This window comes from Varroa destructor, unplaced genomic scaffold (assembly GCF_002443255.2).
Source record: "Varroa destructor unplaced genomic scaffold, Vdes_3.0 BEIS01000001.1, whole genome shotgun sequence".
In the NCBI taxonomy this organism is placed as follows: Eukaryota; Metazoa; Arthropoda; class Arachnida; order Mesostigmata; family Varroidae; genus Varroa; species Varroa destructor.
Genome location: NW_019211454.1, coordinates 54,167,010 through 54,188,745, shown reverse-complemented (window position 1 = coordinate 54,188,745; position 21,736 = coordinate 54,167,010). Strand labels below are relative to the sequence as shown.

General features: G+C 40.7%; 2 protein-coding genes across 19 annotated transcripts in view; one reads left to right on the top strand and one right to left on the bottom strand.

Moving 5' to 3' along the window:
* Positions 1 to 17,282, bottom strand: part of LOC111244945 (uncharacterized) — a 42,053-nt gene extending 24,771 nt beyond the window's left edge. For 2 of the 18 annotated variants that reach the window (XM_086979603.1, XM_086979650.1), the window contains exons 1-5: positions 16,005 to 17,272; positions 14,910 to 15,005; positions 13,123 to 13,440; positions 8,578 to 9,545; positions 3,513 to 3,658 (exon numbers count right to left, since the gene is read on the bottom strand). In XM_086979603.1, the coding sequence (XP_086835729.1) occupies positions 3,513 to 3,658; positions 8,578 to 8,601 (170 nt within the window). In that variant the 5' untranslated portion in view covers positions 8,602 to 9,545; positions 13,123 to 13,440; positions 14,910 to 15,005; positions 16,005 to 17,272. The other 16 variants (XR_015320830.1, XR_015320775.1, XR_015320857.1 and 13 more) reach the window with 14 other exon arrangements.
* The window catches only part of LOC111244906 (CD151 antigen-like), a 61,356-nt gene that overhangs the window by 7,819 nt on the left and 31,801 nt on the right, over positions 1 to 21,736 (top strand). Inside the window, exon 2 of the mRNA XM_086979502.1 lies at positions 15,490 to 15,567. Within this exon, the coding sequence (XP_086835628.1) occupies positions 15,490 to 15,567 (78 nt within the window). The remainder of the gene's footprint in view (positions 1 to 15,489; positions 15,568 to 21,736) is intronic.

Sequence of the window (21,736 nt, the reverse complement as noted above, 5' to 3'; positions counted from 1 at the left end):
ATATATAAGGATAATTCGAGTTGAGATGAAATCTGTTTTTAAAATAAAACTAAGGTTCATTTTCAAAACGTTATTTTTCGAGATTGCATTACTGTGCTATGTAGGCTGCAAACCTGGAAAATAAATGACAACACTTTTCGCCTATTCGAAGCTGACGTTTACCTGAATTTTACAAATTTATGTTTGAACGAAGAAAATACTTCGTTTGCGCATTACGCAATTTTTCATTATTAATGTAGCTTTTTTTTGTTTTTTTTTTTTTAAATATCAAACGCGTGACAAAGGCACAATTTGGATGACTAATGAATCGCTCAAGATCACATATTTAGCGCGTAAATCGTATGCAAATTAGTATCATTTTGTAAGTCTTTTATACGACTAAAGAGTTATTATTGCTCGGAGATTGGCGCGATAACTATATTTAGTTGTTATACAGTGATAAATCGATCACGATACAATGGATATTAGAAACAATACAATATTACTTCTGGTAGAAGGTCTTCTTGGAAGTGGAAACAGGTAGAACTGCTTGTAGCTCTGATCTGTGGCATGGGTCGCAAATGATTTAGCTATACGTATCTCATCTGTTGATAAACGTGTTACTTGAAGATTCAGTGTTCATAGATATTCATATTAGACGAAGACACGCGATATACGGTCAAGTATTCCGATTCAAAGAGCATCGACAAGGCATTGCACGGGGAATAGAACAAACCCCGTACGTATTTTTGCCTAAATAAGGTCGACTCGTTAAATCGCTAGTCCAGCTTCGAGACACCAGCTATATGCGTATTGCCAATTTTCAACGATATCGCCTAATCCGATTCTTAGAAGTTTGCTGTTCGGGTACCTTCCAAACGACATAAACATGTACTAATACTGAAACAAAATCGAGTCTTAACAGAACCCTAAAGAAATCAAAACTACTAAAGTGATTTAGACGTTAGACCTCCGGATGCTGTTCATTCAGACGCATTTGAAAACGACATGTTCAATGATGTATACGATACGATGGCAGTGCGGAATATGAGGTTGGATATGCAATGGATCCGCCTATTCTAATTCTCTCCTTAACTACCAATTATAACAGCATCATTACTAGGTTACTAGGTATTATTTCATAGGCATAATTTCACATCCTAAAGGTTTGTCCTAGATTTGTGTACACTGCCCTTATGTTCGTCTTTCGGCATTGTTCGTCCAATGAAGCTTGTGACTCGCTCAGGGTAACGGCCGGATTTTATTGCGTAAGCTTCCCTCTGATATTTGCTTATAAATTGATTCTGTAACATGCACACTCGGTGTAGAATACACGTTACATACTGTCACGTTAGGTCGATGTTCAGATAATTGTCGAGGCCCTCCTGTACATAATATTACTTTTGCTGCCGTCGGTGACTTTGCTGCTGGATTCCTTAAGGTAGCCGTTTGGATGGTAGGCCTTTCTTCCTATCGCTGTTTTCTTGATGCGAAGGTGGAGTCGGCCATCAAGACCCGACGTCTGTGCCTGGACTCCAGGTCCAGTACGCGCACATTGCATTATCCGATTGTCAGTGCGCAGTGAGAGCGCTGGATAGGACGACCGCAGCACACGGGCTGCAGTATCGGTGTCAATCTAGCACAAGCTGGTTGACGATCCGCTTCAGACAAATCAACGTGAACTGACTAAAACATGCATCTCGACCTAGGAGTGAGTCCTAAAACAGAATCCTCGCCTGGTGTGTTTACTGTTTTCATATTTGAAGTGAGTCAAAAAGAAATTATATTCGTACTTGTGTTGTTCTTGTCTACTGCTTTGTAGTGATGGGCGCTGGAGGCTTTTCAGGCGCATGAATTTTTACGATCCGAGATTAGCCTTTTTTAAGCTTCGACGTTACTAGCAGCAGAAACAGCTTGAAACTGACTGTTTGTCAATCTCGGCTTTGCAAGCTTTAAAATCTCAACGCCTTAATATTTTCATCTGTTTTTCGTATTGGTGCCTATTTTATGTCACTGATCATTTAGGACACTTACTCGTCGTACTTCGGGAGATACCTGTCTACCTAGAGATACCTGATTATATAGCTAATGCGTTTTGAATGAGTTCTAAACGCGCCGTCCGTCGATGGGCAGGCTCAGAATGGGTAGAGCGCTAATACAAGAGTGCACTCGATTTTGGCAGTTTTTTTTTTTTAGCAAATGGTAGCGGTAGCAGTAACAGTATCTGCAGTAAATGTGTATTAACCAATAGCTAATATATGTCGACTGTGGAAAGGTTAGTTCCAGCCACGTCCGTTTGTTCACAGTTCTTCAGAGCACAGCAGCTGAGCTTAAACCCAGGCTACTAGGGTGGTCGTTGTCTTGATAGTTTAACACGGCAAGCTTGACGTTTCCATGCTTTCAATATAAAAAAAGATCTTCTTTCATTCTAGCAAGCAGATCTAATGGGTTAGGATCCATACATGATTACTGTTGAACGTGCGCTTATCTGTGTAACCGAATATAGCCTTGAAAGATCGATTCTTATCAGCATTGCGTTCAAGCAAGACTGTGCTCGAACATTATAGCCAAGATCTTTTTGTTTCGCTTAGAAGTTGTCTCGACTGACTCGGATGAATCGTCGATGGTATAAATCTTTTCTCTACTGCCGCGTAGAACATGTCGTTAATGGGGCTTGAGCCATGGAATCAAGTACAGTAAATCAGGAACTTCGCTTCGTGCATCATAAAGCTGGTGTATCTTTATTATGCTATTTTGTATCGGTTTTTACGATAATTACACAACAGCTAATTACAATTATTCGAATGGGCCATATTTCGTAACTTTTCCACGATCCTTTGAGAAGGCTCTTCTACTCAGGAAATTTTTTTCTATCTCTCATTTGTGTCCGTCCTATAGAAAGGATAAGTGTATACATATATATACATGCGTGTGCATGTGTCCTTATATAGGCGTACTATCCGTACTATCCAAGAACTTTTACCAAAAGTAAAACCTAGCTTTGCAGTGCTTTCGATGATACTACATCCACGTTACGATTTACTAACAGATTTTCAACCGAACCGATGACAGCTTGAGATATGTCATCGTAATGAAACGGATAAAGCGGGAATACGGAGTTGTACGACGAAAACAGCACCAGTGGCGGCAGAAAAGTGATGGGATGATTCGTTCTTTCTTTTTGTCAAGATGAAAAATCTATCCATGAGATACGCCAGCCGCTGGCCGTCCGCGCGGGACGACAAAGGCAAAAGCACGAAGAGTACCTCAAGAATATTTTTGTTGTTCATGGTATTGCGATTGCCGTCGTTACCACAGCTGCTGCCACGGCGACTGCTTACACGCGAGCTTACTACAATGAGGCTGGACGGGGAGAGAAGGGTCATTTGTTGGCGACATATGTACTTCTACGAATCGATATGTATATGCGTGAGAACGTTGTTTACCCTACGACTTCTTTTATATAAACCTATACAGATTTAGTGGACAATAGGGAGTCTGACGTGTCACTAATCTTCCACCCCTATACGCACCGCACTGCCTGGCGAGGGAAGCAATCGTCTCTGGATCCGTTGGGCCAACAGTTGTCGTCGCCCGTCGTGGGCTGAGCAAGTGCCAACTCTTCTGACTGAAGTATTAAGGCCTGCCTGGCTGGCTGTCTGCCTGCCTGCCTGCCGTTCTATGTGAGAAAAGAAACTCGGTCAAAATGCAACGGATAATACTGAGGCTCTTTTAACTGTCAAAACGGATTTATTAGATGCAATTTTTAGTGTAACTAATAAGGACGATGTGCAAGGCCAATAAAAAAAGAACAACCGGATCATAGTTTGCTCTGATACTAACATTTAAAATTGTTTATTATGACTAAAATGTAGAATATAATATTGGTATAATCGACTCATTGAAGCGCTACGTACTTGAAGAATTACTCTATGAAGTCCGGATAACGGCTTGCTAGTGATGAAAAATAGCATTCTTTCAAATAGATGGTTACGTAGTATGAATATGGGATTATGTAGTAAAAATTAGAAATGCATTTAAGACCGTACGTTAGAAATGTATTATTCTATCTACAAGTTACACGAGTTCGTAAACCGAATCTTAACTAATTATAGTAAGCATCTGTCGTTTAAAGGTTCGTTTCACCGTCAGAAATATGTTAACTAACCTGATAATTTATATTATTACGTTAAGCATTTGTCATAAGATAATCTAAATATCTACAGCATGGTCAAACTGTGTCGATCTTTTGGCGACCCTCGTCTATAAATCACATGAAACCCACAAAACCTCTCAAGTCAAGCGACACCTGGTTGAAAAGAATCAACTATTGCTGATTTAGCTGCCAGTCACGGAAAATTGTCCCATCTGCCTGAATTACATCAACTACAAGTACCAGCTCTTCCTAATGTTATAAGCGAGAGCCGAACCTCAAAAATCCCATTACCTAGACACGTACATACGTGGTTGACTTTTTTCGCCAAATCATATTATAGTATAGGGAGAAATTTTGTTTTTGTGTCTTGTCTAGTCTCCGAGTCATGAGCCTATTTCAGTCGAATTACAGTTTTTGGAGACAACAAACGAGATTTAGACAATGTATGTACGTGGTCTCCCTCAGACGTGCGTGTATATACGCATTTAGAGCTCTTGTGCGGTCGATTTTTAGCCGGTGTGAACAGAGAGATATTACATGGACAGACGGCTTCTCATAGGAAATATACGGCCGTAAATTTCCGATGACGCGAACGTTATTCTGTTTGCTAGAAAAGTACTGAAGAAAATTCGTGATGACGAAGACGGGACGAACCGAAACACACTGGTGAGCATGTGGCACGATAAAGTCACATGAGAGAGTTTTACGACATCGTATATCACTTGGTTGGTTCGTATCTCCATTAATAGTTCGCCTAATTTGCCTACGCATCGACAATGGAGGGAGGCATTTCCCTATCCTTTTGTCGAGTTATGCGCAGCTCGAAGTGGCAGCTCTTGTATGAATAAAGTACAACGATTTGACCCTTCGCTATATTTAAGGATTATGCCACAAACACCTAGTCATAGAAATATAAGTAACTCATTCATTTGTAACTTATTATCGTAAAGTCTCAAAACTAATAGTACGTACCTTATCCGATGAATCTTTAGCATTCGATACGCTCACTTTTTATATCATCATCAAAACTGAGCCAACTGCAAGACGATAGCTGAACACTGAATTTGATTGTAGCCAATCATTATCTGCTAGGGCGGGCATAAATGGACATCATAAACGCCTTGAAGGAAAGATTTATCCTCCACTTGTGTTTTTGCCATTGATAAACAATTCGTACCAAGTTCATCGAAGATTAAGGATTCTTTACGATAAAAAAATATCTTGTGATCTCTATGATGAGAAGGGCGAAGTATAAGACGGAAGAATGAAGTAAACTTTCATTTGCTATCCCCATTGTTGACTGTGCATTTTCAAGCGCATCATCACCGTCGCTGCCGTACATCGCTAGTGCCGCCAACTTTAAACTGAAAATCGACATCTAAGCTGTGACCTTTTTATTTTTCTACCTATTGCCTAATCGTCTTTCCTTTTTTTTTGTTTTATTCCCCTAATTGATACTTCGCTTAAAAGAAGATAGCTACGCCGTTGGTGATTTGCTTTCCCCCTTCCATTCATCCGTAGTCTTGTCCCTCCTTAGACGGACCTTACTGCTTACCCCTAATCGTTATAGCCTAGACCATTTCATAGCCCCTTCCTTTTTTGTCTTACGAAGAAATATAAGATATTTATTTCTGATAAGTCGTATAACAATTAGTTAGTCATAATGGCACCCTGCTAAGCCCCCACCGACAGCTAGAAAGAGGAAGATAAGCGAATGCTTAGCGTTGCTAAAGAGAACGGGTCCCACGATCTCAACCGCTTTAGGTGCTCACCGATGTGTTCCAGCAGACGTAACCGCAAATCGAAAGTTTCTGAAAGGAACATCTTGCCTGCAACCTCCTGAACGATGGGCAGGTTATTATACTTGCGCTTTCATTCTCTAATTCAAACCATTTCTTATGAAGAAGAAGCAGCTTAAATTGTTATATTTTGAATAAGGTAAATAAGAAAAATTTTAGTGCAGATCTTTCAAATTTTCGGGTAAAAATTACAACACGATTTTCCGTGCCCTGTTTTTTTTGATACGTTAGCATTCTTGGCTATCCTCTTCATGTGAACTAGGTCTCGGAATCATCTCTTTTAGGTATAGTATCGAGGACTCGCCTTCGTTAGGAGTCTAACCTGGGTGGGTCGTGGTGGACATATTTGGGGCTTGTCCGGCAGGTTTAAGAAACGGCGTAGCAACCATACAAGCAGATGTTCTCTTAATAATGATATATTTTTTACCTTCTTTTCTTCGAATTCTTAACTTGTCCTTAATTTTTGATTTTCTTGACTCCTATTATCCAATAATTATTATTGTTTCTGTGGCAGCGTGGTTCTTAGTTATAGCCATGATGGCAACGCACTCAAAGAGATACGTATTGGCTACTTGGGCCATGCCGCCCAGTGTCTACTGCATATATATATATATAAGCAATACGGCACTTAAATTAGGACGAACATTGGCAGGCTGTTTGTAGCAGCGGCCGTGCGTTCATCTGTTACTGCTGAAGGCAAAGGAAGGTTAGTCGTATCTAGAACAAAAGAACAAAGTCGTCATGACAAAAAATGGTGCGCCATTTTCGGAATTCGAGCACAGATCAACTATTAATCGATCTTCTCGTGGTGGGCAAGATTTCAGCGGAGCTCAAGATCTTGCCCGAAATCGATGGTCTACGTTATTACAAGTTTTCATGCGGCTCCTAAAAAAATCCGCAGAATACTTTTGTGAGACAAACTGGAAGATCTTTATTAGGGCTTAAATTCATAGGGCTCAAAATAGTTTGAAAAGGACTCGAAAAATAATTTTTGATACACCCGGATTGTTTATACAGAAATCAGCCTTGGCTCTTGTTGAAGAGAAGAATATCAATTACCAATTGGGTCGTCCAGATAAGCTACAGTGGTCAATCTTCCTAAGATTTTTTACGCTTTGCCGCACTCTTTGAACTTAAACGTGTTTGGAATTTCCGTCTGCTATCGGCCCAAAATTTAATTTTGCTAAAGTTTTTATATGGAACGTACTTAAGCGACATTTTTAATTATACATATATATACGTAATTAAAAAAGTAGCTTAGATTATATTTAGAGTATGCCGTAAATTTACTAGCGAAAGCAAACGCTACATGCTTCAGCGAACCAAGCGCAGTTAAAATAGTTGGGAGCAGAAGTTCTATTATTCTCGTCGCTAACCGCATAATTTATTTTCTCAGCGAATTTCCAGCTGGCCATCTTTTTGCAAAAATTTAATAGTCGCACTGAATAAGACTTAACGTTTAGCAGAGAGCCCAATGCTTTTTCAAACTCAGACAAGCCAACAAATGAATTTATGACAACGTAGCATTTGAAATAGACTTTTCTTGTAACGCTTCCCCTACGGGTAGCATCTTAGCCACATATCCTTTTCCTAATGAGCTGTTAAAATAGAGCCATATGACACACGGGTCAGCGTCCGCGGCCGGGGACGCCTTTAAGCCTCTTCTTCGAGAACGACTGGCCTCAACAGCCGTAGGCCTACTTACACAATGCGTTTAACAGAGTGTAACGCGCACAGCGCTCTCTAGACCAGCGACGTCACTTCGCGACCGGCTGCTTTGTAAAAATAAAGCAAAGACTTAGATCAGGTATGTTTTCTTGACGAATGCAGCACCTAAGCGCCGGTCGACGGATCTTCGTTCTGGGCCCCGTGTTACTCTGTCAAGTCCTCTTTGGATTGCCGCGTCGGACGTGGTGTCCTTTGAAAGAAGAGACTCGGCATCTATGCATTGCTGCACGGGCCTGCTTTTTTTTGGCTTCATTTTAAATTCATTGTATAATCAGTACTATGTTTCACTATAATATTAGTCATGGCCTACTTGATATTTATTGATTGAATGGATTCATGCCTACGTAATTGTTTGATCTCTCTGTGAGCGGCATACATCTTCAGATTGGCACCAAATAGAATATGCACGTTTTCGTTGCTTATTGACGTTAGTGCAGGTGAAAACTGCACGAGTCCGCTGACTTTGGTATGATGCAGGTAAAAAAAACGTGTTGCCATCCTGCGCATCGGGTTAACGTCGAGCGCGTTCTTCGCATTGTAACAGACAATTCCGGACCGAATCGATGTTGCGGCGGCATCATCGCGCAGACGCTTTACGTTTGCAATAAGAAAAACGTGGCGCAGCGCTGCGGTGCTAGCTGTTCCTGCTGAAAGCTACCGCGCTGAGCCCCATCCGGCAGGCAGATAGACAGGTGAATTCTGTGACTCGCTTTGAAGTTCTTTTGAAGGATTCGGTAGTGTTTATTCACTATTACGATAGTGGCGTATGCTAATGGATATAATCGTCTAACATCGTAGACTACTGAATCGTGAATGAATTTGGCTTTCGCCGCTCCTGTCGCACTTACGTGTGCCTTACGTATGGCCTTAAACAGGGCAACCCTTTACGGCATTAGACTTATTCTTTTGGCTTACCGCATGGCATGTCGCTTTTTCCATCTGTAAACTATGCGTTCGTTATTTGTCTTGCGGATGCGGCCTTTTTCTATAACAGGATCTTAGGTTTCGCTCCAGAACTGCCTTTTTCACTGACAGCTTTGCTTTGGACCGAGCACCCTCTCCCATCGACCTGCCTTTCCTATATTTCCCTTGCCCTTGCATCTTCGCGTGAACTCCTGCTCGTCGGATTTGGTAGCAACCAGTTAGTTCTGTATAATAGTTTAAGGTTTCGGTGCTGCTTCGGGATGCGCTTCTCTTCACACGCACGAAGAAGATTAAGGAAACGATTTTGGTGTGGTAGTCATTTTGACAACGTGAAATTTCTATTCGACATTCACTACCGTAATAAAGTCGGTGCCATGGCAATTTATGTCTCTAGCGGTAGCGAGTAACACGAGATATGGTCGGGCATACGGTACATATCTGAACTAAATACATTAGCGTGTATAATGTTAATGTGAATGTGTTTGCTTCACTTATAAATGTGCGTATATGGATGGAGAATAGTAATCGAAGCTGACATTTAAGGGATATGCATTCGTCAGTATGCAAAATACGCTCGAAAAAGGCTCTTCTTGAAGGCTGATAAGCTTCCATGCCAAGGTAATCTAAACTCTTTAACAAATACATTTATTTACATGTCATAGCCGTTGAGCGAAAGATTTTTTTTTGATAAACATCAAGTTACGATGTATATAGATATATACCACCTCAGACCTGTTATTAATCTACTATTAACAGTATGTAAAAATCTATAATGTTCGTTCGAAACAAGGCGAACTTTTTACTTTACCTTATTCATTCCTTATGTACTAGAGCAAATCTAGCAAGTCGTATAATCTGACATGCTTCCAAGACATGTGCTTCACCTAGATAGGTGTTTCGTCCGTCAAATTTACAACGAGAAATGTCTTCGCCTCACGCGAGTCTCGATTTAGAAGACCCTAAAAAGAGGACGAAAACAGTTCGTCATCAGGTATCCCGTGATGTGAAAGAGCTCATATTTTCGTTGTACCACGTGTGTGGTTTCATACAGACCTCATAACACAGTCCCAGTACTTTTTTGTCGTAGTACGTCCATGAGGAGTTCCGCGTCAAGCACGCTAAAAATCTTCCAACGAGAGTGAGTGAACACAGCGTTTTAGCGGCTACCTCCTTTTAAAAAAACTATCGTATATGTTGCGTACTCCTGAAAGCGGCCGCCATTAGCGCCACCTTACTCAGTTTTATCGGTTGAAACTGATTTACGCAATAGCTTGCATTCGTGTATAGAAAAAAAGCGTTAGAGCAGCGAAAAAAACTCTGCAAGAAAAACCGTTTCATACGGCTACAGTCATCTGTATCCGACAAGGTTTGCGTTCATCCGGCGTCAATCTGCTCGGTAGACGCAATTACACCTACTGTTTTCCCGCCTCGCATTAGTGAGCCTCAAAAAATATGATTTTGTCATGTATACTATTTTCGAAACCCTCCATTGTGCTAGCGCAATACACCCTATCCTATAAAATATAAGCAGCGGCATTTTAAGCGAGCGGTTCGTTTAGGCACCAAGCGAGTGGGAATAACTTCGAATCTTAGGTCAATCAACATGACAGTAGCACGGGTGCCGCTTCTTCATCTAGCTAGTTTAGTAGCGTGGGTCTATATTCATTCAATAATAAAAATTCAATTGATTTGATTTAAATGCACACATTGCATAGATTGAAATACACTTTTTGAAACAGCTAACTAAAGTGACTTTGTCTGCCAACTTTAGATTTCGATCAATCATGTCTCTAAACATAACTTATTGTTAATTAGGTTCATTTTAGCTTCAATTTGCGCCTATACACAGGAACGTGTGGTGTTTCCTATAGATCTAAACATTTCAATAGCGACCCCATATAGTAACTAGCTTCATTGCAGACGTTTTCCGGGTGAGAAGCTTGTGCCAGAAGCAGCATTAAGTCTTTTTTTATTTCGATACTCATGACCGTTCCAGATGTAACACTATTTTCTTTGTTTTTTTTTTTTAAACAACAGTAACAGCAAGACCTACGACGCATGTCAATGAGTGGAGAGTAGAACGAATTCTAAATGAAACCTTGAATGCGTCCGAGTGCGTCGTAATTACTGCGATGCAATAATAAATGCGGGAGGTCCGCCTATGAAGCTCATCAAGCCAAACATCATGGACTAGAAACGTCACTGTTGGCATTAAACAAGGGGACTCGTTCACGAATGCACACACATGTAAGGCAGGATGGCTTTCGCAAACGGTTTACGCAAAAGGATGGTACTCGCAGAACGAGTTAGCAAGCTGATCTCTGTCGATCAAATGTCATAACAAACTTTCACCATGTGCACTTATGCATTTATTGAGTTTTACAGAACCATGTAAACAAACCAAATATTGAAGTGTATAATCAAACGGGTACTAACGTTAAACAGAATTATACGTTTCTAACAATTTTCGGACAATTCCTGCTATGCTTTTTTTGGAAGCAAATATTTTACCAATTGCTACGCTTTCGGTCGCTTTCTCATGTACAGTATGAGTCGGCTGAAGTTCAGCGAGAATAAGCTTCACATAATGGAGTACTCATTCTGTATAATAAACAATAAAATAGAATAACAAACAATAAAATAGACGGATCCTCAGGCATTTGTAGACGTGCCAAGCGATTCGGCGCAATATTCTACCCATTGAACCTTAAGCGATGAATAGAATCGGTGCAAAAAAATGCCCCTGTGACCGTCTTGGACCGACCGAGCAAGGAAACAGTAAGATTCTTAACACTCAATTAAGGCGTAGTGTTAATAAGAATCGAAAGAAAGGAAATTATTAGAAATTTCTATGTGTTTATGTTACGCATAAATTTAAAAAAAAAAAAAAAAAAACTTAACGAAGGGCATGGTTCAGTTCACTGGTTTCAATCAGCAAGTTTAATTAACAGACTTTGCCACACTACTTCAGTACGTGGTTCGTGTGAGTGTGCGTATTCGTACGTGTGACCGTCCTTAAAGTTAACAACAGAAATGTGCATGATAGTAGTGTTGATGCACAGAGCTGCTTTGCAGATACCCTCCAGTGATCCAACTATTTTTACGTTGAGACAAAGTTTCGATGGCACACAGACTCGGATTGGAGTCATAGCAAACACTTTAAACACCTCCCAAGGATTCTTGTCGCAGTGTTTTTCAGGAAGTATTCCGCTCTGGCTGCTGACGCCATTAGCGATGTTCTTGCTGTTACGGCTTGCCAATGCAAAGAGGAACGAACGAGTTATCAAGCTTACCATGCAGCCTGTCTGCCCAGAGAAAATAATCTCTGGTGAGGTTCCAGGGAGGTAGTGGTAAGAGGGAAAGAGGTAGACTCAGAGGCGCCATCCAAGGCCAAATGCCAGCGGGCTGTAATCACTAGACAGAGATTTTCATCTAAACTCGTAACCTTTTCCACTGGATGCGGTATTCTGTCAGGCGCATATAGATGTTATGTTACTCGTACAAAGCTTGTGTGTTAAAAACAAACCCCCCGTAAAAATCGCTTGCGGATCGTAAACGCTAGGTTGTAGTGACAATGATTCAGAAGGTGGCATATGGTTGTTATAAGAGGTGCTAATATGGACGTTCAGTAGCTGGGCTAGCCACCTCAAAAGGCACGCTTTGGCCAACTATAGTAACTACAATTAGCGGAATAGGACTAGGTATTCAAGAGGGAATAATACATTAAAACACTGTACAGATATAAACAAGGTCAATCAGATAAACAAACACACTCATCTTAGTTTTCGCAGCTTGTAAATAATATGCACTGCGTCTACTGTTTGAAATAGGTTAAAGATGGCGTGTAAAGCTCGATGCATGTCACTGATATTGAAAATAAAAAATACAATTTACTTCATATAAGGCACCGATAAATATTTTTCTCGTGTTTCACAAATCGCATATATAGTAATATTGTTATAAACGCACAATTTCTCCGCACATATTCCTATTCTGTAGATGCTGTCTGCTAGCGCAAAGCTAAAATGCTTCTGGGTTTTTATTGCCTATTTGAATTCGAAGAAATAAATCCTAATTAACGTGACTACTCTGAGTACAATCGAGAAATCAATAAGACTTACTTTGAAAGCAACTTAAGAATCAGACTAAGTGCGTAGTGATCCCTAGATGAATGTTTCCAAAACATCAATTTGTCCTAAATCCACGCTATCTTCCGCTACATGTCAAGGTCTACTGATTACAAAAGCTTCGTTGAAATACCAATCTATTACGATCTCTTCACCCATAATAATTAGGTAACGTAAACTCTATAGGCTTTACCAGAATATTTAATCAATTTTTTCTATATAACGAGTCGGTCCTATGTCAGTTTACGTTGAAATAAAAACACAAAACCTGTTTAGTTAACATCTGGCTCATGCCCTATTGCACGTAGAACGAGTTACTCTATTACCAATAAGCAGTAGCCATCTACTTGTCTTTTTCATAAATCAATTTCTATTATACATCTATACGTTTATTCGCAACTAAGTTTACCTGGGAACTGATGATTATTTTCATGTCATAGCAGCTTTTAGCAATATTCCTACGAAGACAACTCCGTCCATCGCATTTCGGATCGTCTATGCAACGTTTGACCGTTTGCCTGACACATCGACAAACTAGTCGGGTCTGGGTTTTCCGATCTTTTCGTCCTGCACGAAGCTCATATCGTCACTTGCCGATCTGATTCAACCATCGCGGAGACCCGCCGCTGGTAGGCAGTCGGATCGCTCTAAAAATAATTAAAAAACTGCATCATCCCGTCCTTTTGTTGGCTCCTTGCGTCGGACGAACTCCGCTGCTTGTCAACTACTGCAACAATTACCAACGTCATTGGCTATTACTCCTAATCCAACCGAGTGTGCGTTGATGGCTTTCAACGCAACAGATTTTATTGTTCTTACTTTTAGATTTGCCTGTACGCATCGTAGGATTTGTAGTGTTTTCGATGATGAGAACAGTTACGTCAGGAAGTTAACATGAAGGACACACGTTACTATTATGACTAAGTTAATCCAATCCAGCCCATCATCTTTGTATGGGGGTTACGTATGCAGGGAAAAACAGATTTAGCTGACAACTTACAGTTCTATGCAAATGTCATTAGCTACGATGTTTAGACTATAGACTTTGATAGCTTATGACCATATTAAACCGGAAGGTTTAACTTTAAAATTAATTGTTAACTTCAAATGGACATAAAGAAACAATACTTTTATCCAGTGACGTAGTTTTGTTGCAGAAAGCACAAGTATTCTCTTAACGTGCCAGGAGAAAAACATGCCCAATTTAATTATATTAGTATCCAGCTACTTAAGGGATTCACTATAACAGACGTTGAATTCTTCTATACAGTTTTCGATGTTTCGCTGTTCCATTGTTCAGCAAGGACAACTTCATGGATTTCTTTTTTGGGATAAATAACTAGATATGTTATAAAATTTGTCGTCAGGTCATGGCTTTTTAAGATATGCGAACCAACCTTACTCGGATTTGAGAACGTTTCTGACCTTTGAAATAAATGATAACGCCTTTAAGGGCGGACAGTAAACGCTACGAATAAGTGAAACGTTTGACATACAGAACAGGAGAGAGTCCTGGCAATGTTCTCCTTATTTTACAGGAACATGGACCTTTTCTAACAAAGAGATATTCTCGAAGAAAAAAACTCTTAGAATAAATTCCAAGTGCCGTTCATCTTCGGCACTCGATTTCACCTTGAACCCGTTTACATTGAACGGTCGGCGTCCTATCACCAATAGCTACAACAATGTCAGCCATTGTCTCGAAACAAAACCAAATATTCTCGATCCATCTTAATCGTCTCTTATACACATACGTACTTATAAATTTTTCTCTTTTTTTCTTCTATTCCCATACAAATCCTTGGCCTGACAACAATTGGTATGATATTTATAACATGTGAGCACATTCATTGGGTAGCACGTTCTTTCTTTTCCTTTCAAATGTTTTTTACGTAACGAACAAATTGATTCGTAGTCGATTCTCACGTGCTAACTTAAACTGCTGATACAGATATGATCTGCCTAGGATCCGAATGGAAATCCCTAGTGTTTACACGTTATTTGTCAGCCTAGCATCCTAATCCGATCAATCACAGGGTGTCGCCGACGCGTTTTACAGTCACCGCCGATGCAGCGGATCACCGTCGAAAACAGCCTAAGCACTGATCGGTTATAAAGAACGAGCTATCGATGCGCCCATGTACATCCGTTGATAGTAAGTAAAAGGTAAACACTTGCGAATAGCGGCAAACTTACGCTAGAAAAGTGTTATTGCTCACGAACAACGGAATGAGCCGACAGCAACAGGCCGTATTTTACACCGGCAGGATTCCTATTGCTGCTGACAAACATCTGAAATGAGAAGATGCATTAATATTAATTTCGAATTTGTTAACAGCACGTCGATACGCTATTTATCACTCCAGATGGCTCCATATCTAGGGCAATACGTATAGAGTCAGCGTCTGCTAAACAGCTTGGGGTAGCTTCGGAACCTACCGTCAAGTGTTTATCATTTGTATGTGCACATATGGATACTTTGATATTGGTACCTAATTTTCAACTACTACTTCCGGCAGTGTCGTAAGTAAGCCACAGACCGCAAGATGTACAGCGTTTTGTACTTTGTTACGGGGAAGAGCTGTTTGATAGATTGAGAAAAGGAATCTAATAATACGAAAGATTAGAATAAAAGAAGTATATTATATTTTTTTAACTCGTGACTAGTTTAAAAACTTTCATATTGTCCACATATAAAGTGCCCGATAAAAGTAAAAATAAATGCAATTGAATGAAACAACCACTGTTTTAATGAATTTATCTGTTTGCTTTTCAGTGTCTGTGCCCTATGGCGAAGAAACGTCTCTCTACTTCGATATGGCTACTCGGAACTGTATCTCCGCCCATGATCAAGGTAGTATGCAACAGGAACAATATCAAACACGTTGCCTTTGCACTTAGAACAGTGTCTCCACCGCTATTTACTACGGTGCGATGAAGAACAATAGTTTTTAGATAACGCTTAATTTAATTTTTATTCTACAAAGTATCTTCATCTAAGGCAGGGATCGCCCTAACTAACTAACTATCCTGTATATCGAAGTCGACATAAATTAATGGGTATCGTCACTTTTTGCGGTTACATTCTCAGCAACATAAGCGTTTTCACTGTGAGAAGGAGCTCCATTGAAGGAGCTCCGTTAAAGCCACTCATGATTTTTATGATCCTGGGCGGAACCAACGTAGCATATAGGAAAAATCCTTGTTGTACAGAAGAGCCAGTTTGCAAAACTAGCCAGCAGCTATTGACATCATTATCCCACGTAATTCAGTCCTTTAGTTCATACTAACCTTGTGAAATATTTTTTTTAACAGTTGCGAAGACGCTTACTGTGAACGTCGACACGTTTTCTTTTCTTCGTATTTGAAGATCATCTTTTCTGTTCCTACATCTGAGTGAATCATACAACCCCGTATCCATCCCTCAAGTGTTCAACCTCATTTAGCTTCCCACCTTGGGCAGAGCACTTCACGCAGGCACGGAGATTTCTTAACGAACGATTTGAAAACACTGATGTTTTTCGAAATATGCAATAATTCGGTAGCATGATAGCCGTAGGTTCATTGAACCAATTAGAATACGAGGATTGATACTTGTTTTTTTTTTTACAACGCTACTCTTAGGGCCAGCGGATTGACTAAAGTCAATTTACTCGCTGCCAATTTTCGATTCGTTTCGAAATAGGTTGGTGTCCATATTTCCGACACGTTTATCGCTGCTGGCAGCGCCTGTCAATGCTTCTCACCGGCAATGACATCCGCTATGGACCGACAGAAACTGGTCTTTTTAAATTACGGTTAGCCCAAGCTAACAACAATTTCGGAACAGGGTCACCGTGTCCGTATGGCTTGACTTTCTTTTCCTTATTTGTTGGCACCGTGTTATTGGCTTATTTGAATTGAACTCACAGAACTTTTCCGGTCGAAACATGTTTCCGTTGATTATAACACGTAACACAGTACAAGATATGGTAAATAGCATAGTTGAGTCCGTACGCACATAGACAAAGCCTGTTTGTAGGTCCAGGACATCCTGAGCGAGAGAAACGTTGTGGTTGACGCGGGAAATTTTTAGTAAGGCGCGAAGAAATTGGTCACAAATCAGTGTCAGGGAGACCGTGGATCTTATTCGATAGTTTTAATCGTTCGGAACGAGCGACGCCATCGTAAGTGCGCATTTAAACAGCTTTAAACGCAGACATTTGCGGTCTATGCCGAGTCTTATAGAGCCACGCAGATGAAATCGGCTTTAGTCAATTGTGCTAATGTAGAATAGATCAATTGCTGTAGCACATTCAGGCGTCTTTCTCTCTGGAAAGGATGGACAGGACGTTGTCACGCTGACGTCACAACTTTGTTGATTAGCTCTGGTCCCCCAGGATCACGGACGGGTGACGTCGTCAGCGACCATCCTACAAAAAGGCACCGTGACAAGCGTCAAAGCAAGATGAGTAAAAGCAACGACGAAGAATACTGCCATCACTGGAAGAGATCTGTCACGTCCTCTCGTTGTGACAAGTGTGTGCGAAATCCGCATGCGCTTCGTGTCACGAGACCGGTATTACATAGCCTCCCCGGAGGTCCATTACGGTCTCTCTTGTACGATCGCTCTTTCCTAACTATATTATACGTAAAAGATAACGTTTTGCGGTCGCTTAACAGCCATCAACGACGGTGACAGCACGTGCGTCACTCGGGTAACAGAGGCCGGCCATAGCGAGTTATGCTTGCTGCTAGGCCACCGATGCGGAGATATCACAAGGAATTACGGACCCAGGAATGAACAGCTGTAGTAGCGTACGGGAATTTAGTGGGAAAATAATGAAATGATATGCTAAACAAATAGCGAATCGGCTGATACGACCTAAAGCACACGACGTTTGACCTGGTAGAGTGACACCGGTTTGCATTCACTGTTGATGCGTTCTTTAGCTCTCAGTTGAACGCTGCTAGCATGAGCAGAATGACTGCTTCGACGAAATCGATACAAACAAATGTATTGGCTATCAACACCATGTGTTTCTTCGTTGCGAATCCACGAATAGTCGCTGCTGCAATGAGTTTAGCTAACACTAAATGCTCAACCAACGAAGTTATTGAAGTTAGCAGAAGCCAAACGGTTAAAAGAGTGACTGGGATAAGGATAAGATGATAGATTTCTCCACATTAAGCTGTCACTTAAAATTAAAAGGAACTGCAGAACAGGCTACCTTGCGTACGATAAATGCGCCCTTGACTACTTATTTCGATCATACTGCATATGCAGACGCCAGACTGTACGTAGGAAGTGACCATCCCAAAAATCCAATGATAATGATAATTGTACTGAAATATTTCAATTTCTTCTGAAGGTGACAGCTTTTTAGTACTCACAGTCACTTGCCGTCAGGGAAAAGGAGTGTGAGAATGACTAGTGGGGCACACAGACGTATCTGGACTACTCTGACCGCCCTATGCAATAGCACGACAATAGAATGGCAAGAGTCAATCAGATGTAACCTTGGTGCGTTGAACCGTGCAGAAATAAATCGAAGAAAATGTTTTTTCCATTTTGTCCAACAGGGGCATACTTTCTTATCATGTCCACATGTAATACAATGGTCAATGCTTTCAGCCGTGTTTTAGCAACTGATAGAGCCATGGCGACGTAGTCTTATGAGATTCATGCGCCCATATTGCCCCTATTGAGACAAATGCGGCGTCAATCATCACCATTAAGGTCTTAAGACATTCACTGAGTTGTCAAAAGTAACTGGTAATTTCAGAGTAGCGCTTATCTTTGATTTGGACCACGATGGGTAATTAAAACTATAGGTAGAAAAATTTCAAAATGGGTTAGGGTGGGATAATATGCCTGCTTTCATAATGAGGTGTCATCATTTTAGTCCTGTATTCGTATTGAAGCAGTAACATTACATGATGATCTTTTTCTGATAAGCTTTGAATCCCTTGTCGGTTTTGATCATATATATGAGACCGTGATTTTTATTCCTTACCATTATAGGGAAACAAGCACAGTTGCCTTTTGGGTTCGGTAGAGATATTTTCATTGTCTAGTATTATCTCGCGGAAAATTCATAGACTAATGCCGAAATATCGTTATGGAGGAAATGGTTCTATGTCCAGCGGCTACGTCTCCTAATGATTTATGCCGCCAACAAAAAAAGGACCTCTCTTGAAAGGCAGAATTCCACAGTCGATCAATTCACATCATCGCGAGTCGAGTAAAGACGCAAGCGTAAACCAAGCTTAACTAGAAGAAAACAAAGCTATTTTAGTAAAAAAAAAAAAAATAAAATAAATAAATAGCTTTCTACGTTTAAAAAAAGAACATCAACGATGAGAAACCATGTCTTAAGAAACGAATGCAATACCTACCCAAAAAGAGCAACTTCTACAATATTTGTATTTATTGACTTTTTAAGGCAGTGGCTCCCCGAAAAGCACCGCTTATTATCTTATGTACAGATACATTCTATATACATTGGCGCCGAGCGCCCAAGGTGGAGTCCTGCGTTCCCATCGTGTCCACTACCAGCATCTGCAGAAGCATCGCGACCAGCAGTAGAATTACTACCGTGCGTTGTTGCGGTTCGTTCTTTACGTCCGTATAGCACGTTGACGCCCGTACATAGGCCACCGAACATACATTCATATGTTTTGGGATGACATGAACGCTTTGCCTGTGATACAGACAGATGTTCTCTTCGTCATTGACGGCCCACTGTATTTGGCGGAGACGATGGGCAGAGCCGCGATACGTGAGGTACAAAAGAAGTGTGTCACTTATGATGTGTCAGCGTGCGGGGTCGTGGTCAGCATAGATAGACGCCTGCTTGTGCTGTATGTATAGAACTGTACAAGCATCTGCGCTGGACTACGCAGGGCGAACTGGGCAGCCGAAGTAGCTACACCGACTCCCCATTCAGCGCGTCATACAGATTGAGCGAGAGGGGAAATTTTTTTCTCGTATTCGTATATTTATCGTACATAATGCACCCGTAGTAAAAACCTGTTGTCGTTAATGACATTGCTGTTAGTTTTGCTATAGTGATTATTTTTTCGCAGAAATACATTTTAAAATCATAACAAAACTATAGAAAAAAGACAAAATTTATGGTGGCTGACGATGATGTTCGACCATGAGACAAATGATTGTCCGGCGAGCAGTTGCTAATACGTGCGTCAGCAGGTTTACGAATTAAGCATTTTTTTTTTTACCCATCCTATTGAAATCAACGTGGCGAAAGCCTCGTGTGTGTATAGTTAGCAAAGTTCCTTTGCTTTCGGCTGTTTCTGTAACACTTGACATAACAGATCCATTTTTGCAATTCTGAAACTGAAAGACCAATAGATGACCAATCCCAGTATCTGGTTCTCACGTGTCATAGTGCACGTGAGAGCGTGCGATAACAGTTGTACAATAGCATCTTACACCTATCTACGCTTAATGATCTATTCAAGTCCACTTTCGACATGAAACGACATCTCGCAGAAGATCCTGCGCTTGTGTGTTTTCTTGTCTGTCAAAGGAAAAGGTCCATCAAATATTTTCTCCCAACGATTATACCGATCGGGCCCATGGAAAACTTATTGAAAGATCGACGACACTATAGACATCGCCGTGACGAAAAAGACTTAGAACATTATTATAAAAAAGAATGGTTGAAATTTGACCATTACGACGCTTCTGTCGAGATCCATAAATCGGATCGCCGGATGCGTTTTACTGAACGCACACTGTTAGATTTCGAGACTCGGAGACCACTACGGCGGACTCAATCGGTACTGGCGATGAATGTGAGAGGACGGTCGATGAAGTTTACCTAAATCAAAGAACAAACATAAATTCGAAATAATCGGAATCATTGTCTCACATTTAACAGCGTTAACACACGGACAATCCAGTCACCTGCAGTAGTCACAGGTTCTAGTTGGTGTCCATTACTAGTCCAGGTCGTTGTATCGAACGGTGTCCTATAGCGATTCACGAATCAAAATCAATGACGTCAGCAGACGTTTCATTACAATTCAAAGCACGCTCAACATATCACAGCTTTATAACTAACGTAACTCCCAAGCAACGAAGAGAGCATTGCACTTACACTGGGGCAAACAGTAAACGCAATGAAATAAAGACAAAATCACAGTTATACTGACACAGTGAATGATTCTTTATCGGCAAATAAGGTAAGCACTAAAGAAACTGTCATCTTCAAGCTATGTCCTATTTCAAGCACAAGCAAACTTCAACAACTTGTCGCAATTAACTAGCTATACTATAAAATGGGCAGTTACAAATACGTGTAATTTGCGAAAACACGGCATTAATACAAACAAAAAAAAAAAAAAAAGAAGAAAGAAATATGATTTCTATAACATTTTCGGTTCGGCTGGATGCTAAGTTTATCTATGTTCCGATTGAAGGCACACGTTGATTGCCGGTGTTCTAGTTAGAGGTTTTTTGCGGTGAGATCTCTCGCTTCTTCTCGTCTATGTCTACGAAAGTTTTGGTGTCTCGCAGGGACGTACGACGTGTCCATTAGCGTTGCACCTCAAATCTACAATCGAACATGACTGTATGGGGTAGCGCTATCAATTTCCTCATCGGTGTAAAGCTAGCAATGGCAAAAGCTAAAATGGACATTGTGCGTATGCCAGAGGAATAGCGCTATCATCCAGGCTCAACACCCTTCAATGAATGACCGCTCTATCATCAACTAGATAGGTTCTTCTTGCAATAGCTAAATACTAATCAGTATACTGACACACAGAAGGTATCTTTTAGTACTCCACATTCAGTCACATAGAAATCTTGCACATTTTCGTATTTATACGGAATAATAAGGTGTAAAACAATTTCCTCGATCCTTATGCGGTATTTTCTATATAGTTCGTATTGGAGATGGCTGCTATACCATCGTAGAGAGCCATATGCTGGATAACGTGCAACGCAAAAAAGAAACTATTACAAATGCTAGATGGTGAGGGAAGTATCTCTGTTCTAAAAGAAAATTTAACTG